This window comes from Calliphora vicina, chromosome 5, assembly GCF_958450345.1.
Source record: "Calliphora vicina chromosome 5, idCalVici1.1, whole genome shotgun sequence".
Classification (NCBI taxonomy): domain Eukaryota; kingdom Metazoa; phylum Arthropoda; class Insecta; order Diptera; family Calliphoridae; genus Calliphora; species Calliphora vicina.
The window spans coordinates 57,421,833-57,435,211 of NC_088784.1; the positions used below are offsets into that span (position 1 = coordinate 57,421,833).

The 13,379-nt window shown below is 28.9% G+C and overlaps 2 protein-coding genes across 2 annotated transcripts; one reads left to right on the forward strand and one right to left on the reverse strand.

Annotated features, from left to right (window-relative positions):
* Positions 1-6,489: 6,489 nt before the first annotated feature.
* Positions 6,490-7,320, reverse strand: LOC135961733 (uncharacterized). The gene is made up of 2 exons (XM_065513287.1): positions 6,923-7,320; positions 6,490-6,850 (listed from the first exon to the last, which is right to left on the reverse strand). Exons 1-2 carry the CDS (start codon positions 7,298-7,300, stop codon positions 6,587-6,589), a joined length of 642 nt encoding a protein of 213 aa, XP_065369359.1. The 5' UTR covers positions 7,301-7,320; the 3' UTR covers positions 6,490-6,586.
* Positions 7,321-11,356: 4,036 nt separating this feature from the next.
* LOC135961047 (uncharacterized) lies at positions 11,357-12,074 on the forward strand. Its single transcript, XM_065512514.1, has 2 exons — positions 11,357-11,754; positions 11,827-12,074. Exons 1-2 carry the CDS (start codon positions 11,377-11,379, stop codon positions 12,034-12,036), a joined length of 588 nt encoding a protein of 195 aa, XP_065368586.1. The 5' UTR covers positions 11,357-11,376; the 3' UTR covers positions 12,037-12,074.
* The last annotated feature ends 1,305 nt before the right edge of the window (positions 12,075-13,379 follow it).

Below are 13,379 nucleotides of genomic sequence, written 5' to 3' on the forward strand. Positions count from 1 at the left end.
GGCTTTCGAGAGTTCTGCGTCTCACCTCGCATTGGTATTGATCTTATGCGTCGCATAACTGTTTTCACAGTTTTGAGTCGTTTATTTTAATCCACATGCGTTCGTTTTGTTATAACCTTGATTTGAGGTTATGAGAAGACACAGTTGATATACATATTTTGTGAAGAGAGACCTGGTGGAGGACCATTCAAAACTCATTGGAGGAGAACCATTAAAACTCAATTGAAGAAACTCTGGTGGAGGACCACGTAAAACTCATTTTTGATGAAAATCTGGTAGAGGACCATACAAAACTCATTAGTGAAGAATAACCTGGTGGAGCACCATTATACTAAAAACTTGAAATCAAAATTTCATAGTACCTGCTTCTTATACGAAGGTATAAGTTGAGACAGGAAAACTATGGAATATCCTGGCATATAACTTTAATAGTTTGCCATTTAATCTTAAAGTCAAAAAAAAAAAAAAATATTTCTTATTGGGCAAAATGTATATATTTTTGTTTTGGTTGAACAGCTGTTTTAAGCAAAACTATCCATAAATTTTTGATATTTAGTAGTGCTACCATACTTTTATCTTATTTAAATAAGACAAATTATGTAGCACTGAAAAACTCAAACTGTTTTTAAATACAACTTAATTTTAAGTAAAAATTAACTAAATACGTATTTAAATAACAAGTCAAAAACTGGGCATTAGACTTTGTTAAAAATCCAAATGTATTTATATTATAAATAATGCACAAAATCATAAACGTTTGCATTGGTTCCAATATTTATAATTGAAAATGTAAAAAGAGTGTTCGGTTACTTGGTTTTTATAAAAATTTACAAAAGCTAATAAATTTTGACACAAAATACAGTATTAAACAATAAATCATAAATTATTTTACTTTATGCGTGCTCTATTCTTTAGCAACGGGTTAATATGAAAATTCAGCTCCTTTTGCAAGCCGTGTTCAAACTAAAGAAGGAATCTCTCGTGTTACATTCCATGTTGTTTATTTATATATTTATATTTTTTCAACATTCAAAAACACAAGATATTTGAGACTGTGTGTGCTAAATGAGAATAAATGTATAATCATCACGTTTCATTTGATCATGATATATGTTCTGTTCATTACAATTCTCTGCTCATGTAAGATAATCAAAACATTAATTTTAACAAAAAGTAACCCTTTTTACACCTAAATTTACCAGAGTGTTTGTTCTTATTGCCCAGTCGTAAGTTAAGGCAATGATTTAAATGATGATCATGGTAACGATGAAGATGACTGCGACTGGTTTGCGATGACGACAACGAACAGTGTTTTGTTCTCAACTAAAAGTAGACCAAAATAACATGAGTTATTGCAGATAAATAAAATTTAGTGGGCTGGTGCAAAATTAAGAAAAATTAAATTTCGAGCAAAACCTGGTGCAGAAAGTATTATTTCTAAATAAGAAAAATTATACAGAAATTATACCGACTAACATTTGTAAGGAAATATTTACGCGAATTTTTTCAATATTGTTGCATAATTCGCATTTGTTGAGTCAAGTAATTTTTGTAAAAATAAATTTATTAGTTTCCAATTTGTATGAAACAAAAACGTTCTTTTGAAAACATTTATTTGATTTTGTTTGTATCTGAATGAAATAAATAAAAATAAAAATATTGGGACATACAAAAAAGCATTTGAATTTTACAAATACATATGTATGTAGGTCTAATTCGGAAGGCAGTAGTTGAAATTTTAAATTATTTTTCTTTTATAAACTTTTAGAAAAATATAAAAACATTATTTTTTTTGTAAATATTGGGGTAATACGGCATTTTTTAAAATGTTTAGCTTTTATTTTGAAAAATTTGTACAATATATGTAAATTTATTCAAAGTATTGGTCATTGTTAGCTATGACTTTTCCACCTGTCTGGTATCATATGGATTCCGAGCCGAATGAACTTTTGAGGTCAAGAACGAATCAAGTCAATATCGGATACTCTGTTCCAAAGTGAAGCGTATCTCAGAGTGATCGTAAATCGATCGAAACAAAAGTGGGCGGACGGGGCAAGTCTGGACTATAAAGCGGGTAAATCGAAACTTCCCAACCACTTCATTATAAATAGTTTTCATCAGGTATTGCAACATATGAACGATCGTTGTCAAGATGGAATATTTCGGTTTCACATCATTGGGTGTTTTTTAGCAAATTCTCGCTTCAAACTAATTAGTTGCGATTGGTACATATACAGGATGGTCTGACCAGATTTCGACAGCTCATAATAGATTTTACATGGATATTTGGCTTTGGTTTCGATTCGGCCTCAAGTAATGATTCGGTGCAAAAATTATTTTCTTTTATACCGAACAAACATCATTTCGCACATGCAAAATCGCCTTTCAAAGTCTCTCGGCATCAATTCGTATGGTACTTTTGTGTGTCTACTAGGGTCAGTGATGTTAACCGTACGGTAATTACCGTATTGTACGATAATTTAGACCTCCGTACGGTAGGCAGGTAATTTCTACATTTGTAGGGTAATTTTAAAAAATTTAAATTTTTAAAAATTATATCCCAAACGTTATATTTCCATAATGTGTCTACATATAATGTACATATTTCTCATTAAAATAATCTTAAAACTTTGAGGATGATGATAACCAACTACCACTAGACAAAATATATCTACGCGGTAAAGTAATCGCAAGTCTTTCAAGTATTGATATTTCAACATACAAATTAAGTAGTATTAAAAACTGATCGTAATAAATCCCCAATTGTTCGATATCAATATTTCTATAATTCCTTTAGTTTTGCATTTCCCAGAAGCTGTTGAAATGGATGAATTTAAATAAATAGATACGGAATTTATATTATAAGGCAAATAAATGATGTTGATAAAAATGGCATTCTGCTGTTATACAAACATGGTCCTATATTCAAAACCCACTATCTTTGATATTCACGAAATTTACTTTTTGATAGTAAAATGTTCAGTAAAACAGCCCTCATCTATGGTGTGAATTTCTTACAACCTATTGTCTGTTGCAGTTTTATTTGCATTTTTGTTATTTCTCTATGTTAAACAATTATTTTTTTCCGAATGCAAAAGCCTCTATCTTTTCAAATAATTTTCAAATATTTTTTTGGAATAATATCTTCTTGCAATTCATGTTTTCCTACTAATTTTTGAATGCTGAACATGAATTTTACATTTTTCAATCATTTAAAAAAATGAATTATCATGAAAATATTTTACCATTTTGTTTTTGGAAAATATAATTTCCATGGCTTAAAAATAAATGTTTAAAGTTGGAGTTTGCTTAAAAAGTGTCTACTTTTAAAGTTTTATTTTTTTATCTTATGTTGTATTATTAGCCGTTATCTTAAATAAATAACGTTAAAAACTGACAGATGGCATAAATGAAATCAAAATAATTTAATTCTATTAAAATGCAAAATCCTCTATCTTTTCATTTTTATATACACATTGAATATTTGGAGAAGAAAAACCCTCTAGCATACCGAATTTTAATAACGCGACAAAAAACAGTTTTTTGGCTTTCCTGAAAAGTTGTTTTTTAAGATAGAGAGTTTTGAATATAGGCCCTCGATATATTGAATTATAAAAATAAACCTGTTTCAATAAGAAAATATTATTATTTTTGTACTAAACTTTGGATACGGTAATTTTACCTAAAAAACGGTAATTTTTTTAGGGCTGTACGGTAATCGAAATTAAAAAGTTAACATCACTGACTAGGGTATTCAATTAACCTGGTTTAATCGGTTAATCGAGCAAATAATTAATCGGGGTTTAGAATTAATCGGTTAATAATCGGTTAATTTTAATTAATCGATTAACCGAATAAGTATTTTAATTTTATATTGAAGGAAAAACACGAATTTTGTGTACTTTTATAAGCATTTTGATAATAAAAAAAACAAAAACTTCAAAACCAAACAAAACATAATTCAATAAAACAATAAATAGGAAATCTTCTGAAATAATCTTTTAAAAAAGAATATAATTTAAATGCTTTCCTTTTAAACGATTTTTTTACTTTTTAATAAAACTTGACAAAACTTTCTCAGTGATTGTAGAAATGATAAAGAATATCCAATTTCTCAGTTATGTTTTTAGTTTTCTCTAAGCATATAAAATCCTTCATCATACCATTAGATCTTTTCAGATTCTGAATACTTTATTAGTTACATCAAGTTCTGATAAAAGACTCGTTTCAGTAATATCTTCAGTTTCGTCTAATACCATGTCGTAATCGTACTCATTAGGACAAAGTTCATCATAGAAACATTCTAGAAAAAAGGTCATTTCCAAATTCCTCAGTTTCAGTTTTCACACAATACTTCAAAAAACTATTGCTAGAAGGAAATGTTCACGAGTTAAGAAATAAAATGTGTGTGTTTTAAACTATATTTCTATATAATGTGCAAAAAAAAGACATTTCGGTTAATCGACACAAATTATTCGAAGAGTTAACCAACCAAAATTAATCGGTTAACCAATTAACGGTTAATCTACATTATTGTTCTTTTACTTATTGTACTAATTTTTGTTCTGAATCAAAGCACTGTGCAACTTATTCTACGAGTGCCAGTAAACAACAACAATACTTCGAGTTGCAGATGGGATGTTGGTTAATTTGATTTAGGAAAACATGCAAGTATTTTAAAGTAGATAGATTTACAATTTATATATGGGGCATTTCATGTCAAGTGAACCAACTCTTCAAATCGATGTCTTCTGATCGGGATGAAATTTGCACCAAGCTTCCATTTGGATAGTAACTCAGACACAAGATCGTTCGAGAACTCTCTCAGTTAGAGGGGGTCAAAATTTGACATTTTGGCCAAGCAGGTGTTTTTTTGAAAAATATTTGTTTTCAAATATTTTTCGAGTTTAAAACATAATTACATTTGTATTTAAGTCAAATTCCAACAAAATTTGGAAAAAAAATGGCCCATATTGAAAAAAAAGTTCGAAACTCGTATCCCACTAAGCGACCAAATAGGTCTTAAAGGAAAATATCCAAGCTTTATTTTAAGAAAAAAAGGCCCATTTAAAAAAAGTCAAAAAAGTTTTTGATTTCGGAAAAAAATATTAAAAATTTTTTATTTTTTTTTTAAATATTTTTTTTCGAAAGATTGCAGAAAGAGCTATCTAAGAAATTTGGGACACATTTTGCTAAGAACAAAAGAAAATAAGTTACATGGATAAGAAAAAAACACCTGCTTGGCCAAAATGTCAAATTTTGACCCCCTCTAACTCAGGAAATTCTCGACTGATCTTGTTGAAAAATTGTGTCTGAGTTACCATCCAATAGAACTAACTTTGGTGGAATCGGAAGACACCGATTTGACATGAAATGCCCTATATATGTATGTATTTATATACAGTAAAAGCTCTAAATAGTGACAAGTGACAAGTTACAAAAAGTTTGTTTATTTATCGTACTACAAATATACCTAATGATATAACCACAAAAAAATATTAGAACAGTTCTCATAAAGAAGGGTCTATGTCTGTCGAACATCGTATTTAGAAAGATTTATAATTATGTATTTATATTATTTACATTATATTGAAATTTCACTGTACTTATATGTGTCTGAATCTTTGTGTTTGTTAATAATTCTTTTTATTGTTTGCAGAATTTAGAGCCCTTGTATTTAGTAAAATTTAATCACAGTTCAGTACATAAAGGCACAAATAAATAGTTTGTACTCATACGTACAAATGTTTGAACACATAAAATTAAATACTTGTATGCATACGAACTAAACTTGTGCAGGGTTTTTGAAATCTGTTTTATACAGGGGAGATAATTTGGGAATGTGTTCCCAATTCCAAGAAAGCAAATAAATGCTTTGTTTAAATTTAGATCTTATAAGTAAGTAATTTTTTATATATATATAAGTTTGTCATTTTGTCAATTCACAAGGTCTCCTATCATTTCATATTGTCAAAATGTCATAATATGTCATAATGGTTTGAAAAAGTTTCAATTGCTATTCAAGCAAAAAATTTCCTAAAATAATACTACTCTGTATTCTATGTTTATTGTATTATCGTAACCAACCAGCAGAGACCTGCGCCGAACGCTTAAGAGTCGGTTAAGCCGAGCCACCTACTCGTAAAATATTAGGACATTATGACATAATAGGAGACCTTGTGAATTGACCAAATCTGTTTGTTACTTTACAACGTTATAAATTAGCAAAGTCGATATAATGATGTCCATCAGACCGATATTGTTTGAATATATAAGATATACTTAATCATGTGAATTTTGTTATTGAAAATCAACAAAATCACTTCACAGATATCTGTCCGATTTTTCCTACGCTTCACTTTTAGTGAGAAAAACGTATTTTTCACCACTTCTGACTACCCATAAAATAAGTTTAAAGTAAATTTAATTTTTTTGTGAAAATTAATATTTTTTATTATGGAATAAATTATAAATATTTTGAAATATTGTACGTAGTTTTTTCTCTTTTATAATTTCTATAACACTTTGAGATATTAAACATTTTTACGTTTTTGCAGATGAGTATTAAATATGAACTAAATATTTATTATTGCTCGGTAGGAGGAGTAGTTGTTTGGGGGTTTTGTGTAGGTTGGGGTATTTGTGGTGGTTTAGGATCAACGGGAATACCAGCCAAACATTTATCCAAGTCAGCATAAGTCTTTGAAGATTCGTCTACATATTCGCGAGAGCATTCATCCGTGCACCGATTTTGATTATATTCAATAGTTTCAAATCTCATTTTCATATATTCCATTTTATCCTTAGAAACATTTTGCATATTTTTAGCGGTATTCATTGTTTCGAACGACTGGAAGAAAATATTTTACATTTAATAATTATCAATTGGAAATAATATTAAGTAAATGATCGTAACACTTACCGCGCCGTGGTAGCATTCGAAAGATTCATAGGTAGAGTTCTGTTGAGAACATTTTTCTAAAGCACCACAGACATTAATAGTAGAAATTTCTAAATCTCTACGATCACCCTCGACTTCTTTGTCAATAGCACTGCGATTACTAGCGGAATTTTGTAAACAAATTTCGTATTCAAACTCATATTTTGCTGTTAATTCGTTGATTTTAGGAATATAAATTGAGAAGCATTCCATACTGCGTTGAGGACTATCCTGAATTAGGGCACTCGATTTAAGAAGAATATTTGCAAAATTGTTTTCGGAAACACGATTGTGCACGAAAGAATTCGCCTCGAATGCAATGGCACAAAAGAGAATTGTGAATAAAATAATTTTCGACATGATTCGTTTAGGGATGAACTATTACTAGATTGGTTACTGGTTGTGTAGAATATTTTATATTAACTGATACTTTTTGATTAGAAAGTATTTTCCAATTAAAAGAAACGATAGTAATCATTATCAGATTGGAGCACAACATAAACAAATAAATATAATTTTAGCAATGTTTTTAATGTGATTGTATATGTCTAATTACTAATTATAGCAAAGTGAGTGTCTGAAATTATAAAAGGGTTGCGACAATGCGGTTTAATTTATGATTTTACCACGAAAAGTTAAGAATCTTAACAAGGGAATGTACACAAAATGAAAAGCTTTTGTTATCAAATAGCTATGACTTATTTCAGAACTGAAAAAAAGTAAATCTGAATAATTCAGATTTCTCGGAAATTTTGAACATTATATCTTCGATATACATATATTTTATGGAGTCAGTGGCCACTGTTACTATGTGTTACCATCATGTTGCTACATAATGACCAGGGATACCAGAATAATGCATATGCTTTTTTTCTGTACGACATTTTAAGGATTTTTCCATCGAGTTTCTAGTGTATATTTTTTGCTTTGAAAAGCACTAAATAAAATGATATTTGGCTTTAACCATTAGATTTGATCTTTTAGAGTATATTTTTTGGTTTTTATGTCATATATTTAGAGTATGTAACTCTGGTAATAATCAGTGATGGGATTTGTGGCACAATTGTGCCATATTTGGTACTATTACGTTTTGAGTGGCACAATTGTGCCATTTTTGGTACTATTACGTTTTGAGTGGCACAATGGCACATTCGATACTATATTGGCACGTTCTATACTTTTCAAAATAAATAAAAATTGTTTTGAGCAATAATTTTTTTCTTATTTTAAAAATAACGACGGTTTGCCCGATACCATGGATGCTATATTCAGCACTTCTTCGAATGCATCTAGAATTTAAAAAGAACTGTCGTACTGAAATTATTTACTAAGTACTACTTAAAATAATGTCATTAAATTAAACATACAAAGTTCGATTATTCTTAAATAATTGTCTGAAAAACTAAAATGTATCAGTATATTTAGACATGTTAGATTTTCAGTAAAATCTCTGATTGTAACAAAATATACAAAAAAAGGTTGTAGGCTTTTTGAATTCATAATTTTGGTTAAAGTTTGTTGATATTTCTTAATTAATTTTAAGACAAATTGAGTGGAATTCATAAATAAATAATGTAGAAATGTTTAAGAATATTTCAAATTTCATTTCGTATAGCTATTGCATTTAGTTCAAAACTAAATTTAAAAGCGAACATGATTTTAAAGGACTAAATATAAATGTTTAAATCCCATCACTTGTAATAATATGCACATTAGAGTGCACATCAAAATATGTTAATTTATTTCTACCTGAGGAATTTCTTATTCAATTATATTTGTATGTTACAGAACGTATTTCTGCTATTAATAGAATAATACTAAGGAGAACGGTCAAAATTCGCAAAATCATATTTTTTTTGGAGCACTCTAATGTACTCAGATATATGTGTCTTTTGGCGGTGAGTTCATATAAAAATGTTGGTTTAGTAGCAGTCTAAGGTGCATTCCCTTTCGTATATTTTTAATCACAACGCAATTTAATTGATTTATGTATGTCTGTTGATAAACAAACATTTATTTTTGATTGTAATAATTCGACCATAAAAGAAATTATTTTTTGTCGAGTTATGCCCATAATTTCAACAAATATATATCTATCAGTGCTTACTTATGACGTAAAAATATTTTTATGCCCGTAATTTCAACAAATAGATATCTATCATTAATATCAAATCAATATCTACGAGTAAAAATTAACAAATAATTTTACTCCATACATAAGTAGCTTAGCACTGATAGATATGTATTACGGGCATTTGGTAAATATATCTGCTTTTATACTGTCATTAGAGTTAAAGTTTTGTTATTATAAAAATTCAGTCTTAAGGTAGGATCACACGATTGCCGCAATGAACCAATTTAATACAATTTTTATTGTGCTGAATTGGGGCCCAATAAAGAAATTGTCCCAATCAAATTCTCTGCAGTCACATGATTGCTTCATTTTATATAAATTTGATTGTCGTAAATTGGCGCAAAGCGATTTAGTGGCAATAATTGTCGCATTTCAGTCACACGATTGTTCTAGTTTACGGCAACTCGGAGAAACAGCTGTTGTGCTAGATTTTAAATTTTGTTTTGTTTACATAAATGTAAAAACAATCTATTTTTGAAAAAATTATTTGTTAAATAAAAAAAGAAAATTGCGTCGGCCTTAATTATCATATAAAAAAATTAATAAAGAAATGTTAAAAGATGTATGTGGGTCAGAGAGTGGCTCACAAAAACAATTATTTACAAAAATTAATATTGGCGCTAATTGTCTTCTTTGATTGCCGCACTAGAACACAATAAATATTGGTGTATTTTTAACATTTTTATTGGTGCATGTTGCCTATCAAGCATTCACATGATTGCCGCACCAGGGTTGCATTTGATTGGGCCAAATAAGCACAATATTGTTGTGGTTTGACATATGAGCCAATAAGTTGTGAAATCACACGATTGACGTATAAAATAGACCAATAATTGGTGCATTGCGGCAATCGTGTGATCCTACCTTTAGGAATTCAGATTTCTCAATCTTTTGTACCTTCACACAGTGGGGAATTTCGATAAATTGGAAATAAATCTGTAATTTCTAACATTTTAGCAAATATTATAAAATAAAAATAGTTTCAAAATGTATATTACTGCGAACCAGAGATTTCCAAAAAATATATATTTTCTATGTGATTTTTTTAAATGTTTTAATTATTAAAAATTTAAAAAATCCCATTTTCTGTATTTTTTAAAAGTTTTTTTTTTTGAGCATTGCGTGGGATTCATTAGAATAGTTTTATAAACATAAATGATATTACTCTATAAAATTTTAATTTTCCAAAAAAAACAGGTAAAATTATTTTTCAATATTTGTGCAAAAAATGTTCTATGTTTTTTTTTAATTATATTAATGTTATATACAATATTTTTGAACATTCGACACAATTTCCTACATTTTGATATATAATTTGTATATTTTAACTTTTCTATTGTACACACTTTGCTTTCTTTATAGAAACTGGACACATCGTCAACGATCCCATGTCATGCAACTGTCCAATTACAGGAGGAATGTTGTCACGCATTCGACACATTTAAATTACAAGGTCAGGATGGCGTTTTTCCGGTTTTGCTACATAAAATTCCTGATGATGCAATATTTCTTTGGATATGACAATATGGTGGAGGAAGGTGAGCTACTCAAGCGGATGATCTACATATGAGGAACAGTGTTATCTTAAGAGTAATTCTTTTGATGTGGTTCATTATATAGAACATGAATGTGATGGGATGTGTTCTTGGACATATAATATACGAATTAAATAATTTTTATAAATTAAGAATTTTCTAGTTTGCAGAATTATCCGTTCAAGTCTATGGAAAGTTGACCAGACGAACACCACAAGACAGTGTTCATCATCTCTAATGTGGCGGACGACGTTATCCTTAAAATATTTGAAAGCAGATGTGATACTAGTTTAGTAGAAAATCTCAGTAGAATAATACAAATTGACAAAGGGCAAAGTCACTGATGGGTTAAATGAATTCCTTATCCTTTTTTCTCTTTATTACTTTCTTAGAAAATCATAATGGACCCAAACCTAATAATCTGAGTAATCGCAAATCACACTTATTTTAAAATAACATTTTTTTCAGTTTGTTATTAAGATTTTTAACTTTTCGTGGTAAAATTATAAATTAATTTATAATTTTAGACGCTCACTTTGCTATAATTAGAAACTATAGTCCAATTTTGATATACATACATACATTTTTAATCACATTAAAAACATTGCAAAAATTATATTTATTTGTTTATATTGTGCCGCAATCTGTTAATGATTACTATCGGTTTTTTAATTTGAAAATACTTTCTAATCAAAAAGTTTCTCTTAATATAAAATATTCTACACAACCAGTAACCAATTTAGTAGTAGTTCATCCCTAAACGAATCATGTCGAAAATTATTTTATTCACAATTCTATTTAGTGCCATTGCATTCGAGGCGAATTCTTTTGTGCACAATCGTGTTGCCGAAAACAATTTTGCAAATATTCTTCTAAAATCGAGTGCCCTAATTCAGGATAGTCCTCAACGCAGTATGGAATGCTTCTCAATTTATATTCCGAAAATCAACGAATTAACAACCAAATATGAGTTTGAATACGAAATTTGTTTACAACATTCCGCCAATAATCGCAGTGCTATTGACAAAGAAGTCGAGGGTGATCGTAGAGATTTAGAAATGTCTACCATTGATGTCTGTGGTGCTTTAGAAAAATGTTCTCAACAGAACTCTACCTATGAATCTTTCGAATGCTACCACGGCGCGGTAAGTGTTACGATCATTTACTTAATATTATTTCCAATTGAAAATTATTAAATGTACAATATTTTTTTCCAGTCTGTCGAAACAATGAATACCGCTAAAAATATGCAAAATGTTTCCAAGGATAAAATGGAATATATGAAAATGAGATTTGAAACTATTGAATATAATAAAAATCGGTGCACGGATGAATGCTCTCGCGAATATGTAGAAGAATCTTCAAAGACTTATGCTGACTTGGATAAATGTTTGGCTGGTATTCCTGTTGATTCTATGCCACAATGAATTGCCCAACCTGAAACAACAACTCCTTCTACAGCTGTTTAAATATTTAATGTCTCAAAGTGTTGTACATACTAATTATATAAGTTTGAAACTACTCGTATTTACATTATGTAAAAATATTTATTTTGTATCCCTACTAGTATTTTAAGAATAAAGTGTACTACTTGAATATCTATTTAACTAATAAATACTAATTTTCATTATGAAAAAACAATATTGAATAACTGAGAATATTGTGTTCCTCTATGCCGAACCTTATGTACATATACATATAAAAAGTTTTCAGGCAATGTATAATAATACACCCTATTTTTAATATTACTCTTTCATATACGGGCATCGTTTGAATTCAACCCCCTTGTGATAGATGTAAACAAATCAAAAATCTCGAAATTGTAACCATAAATTCTCGATTTAATATACTAGTTCAATACATCTTAAATCATTAACATCTTATTTTGTTAAACATTATAGCATTTTTCCGAAACTCGTCCATTTTTACAAACTAAAAAATATATTTTTTTGTTAATTTTTGATTTTCTATTTGATTTGTGGTAAAATTTAAACTATATATTAGTTTCAGAGTGTGGTATTATGTCGTTTTAAAATGTGGTTCCACGCCCATTTATCCAACTCCGTTCATTTTCTGTTGCTCACGTCATAACTTAATTTGATGTTTAATTGGCAGGAAATTTGATCAATATTTTTAAATGAATTTACAATGTTTCCATAAAATGGATTATAATATGTCTTGCTGGAAGGCAGCATGCTACTTACTTCATCTACAGTGCAATTTAACGAAACCCAATGATATTTTTACATCGATTTGAGTTAAGATTAATTGTTATTCAATGTTGGCTGTTATTCAATGTTGGCTTTATTGTTTTTTAACTATTATATAATAAAAAGTAAATTTTTTTTTTAAGTTTTGCATTTTTCTACTAAAAATAGTTCAAACGGAAAATCGAAGTCTTTGAAAAACCGCGATTTCGGTTACAACCGAACACGAAACTCTAATTTAAACCTATTTTAAAGTGAGTTATTTATGTTTGTCTGCAATAAATACAGTTTTTCTTTTCCCGCACTTTTTTATTTCAAAATTAATTCCGATTGAGGAATTCTCGATATTTCCCGTCCCAGGAATTCCGTGAAAAACTCTAGTAATAAACCAAAAAAAAACTCTTTCATTGTTTAATTTGTTATAGAGGATAGTTTTACGAAATTGCACTATCAATCTGAATTTAACGGTTTTAACATTGGTTTTCACATCCACCAGCTTTTGAATACGTTGTCATAAGTGGATACAGTACAGTGCTGCTAACATTAGCTGTTGAAGCTGCTAA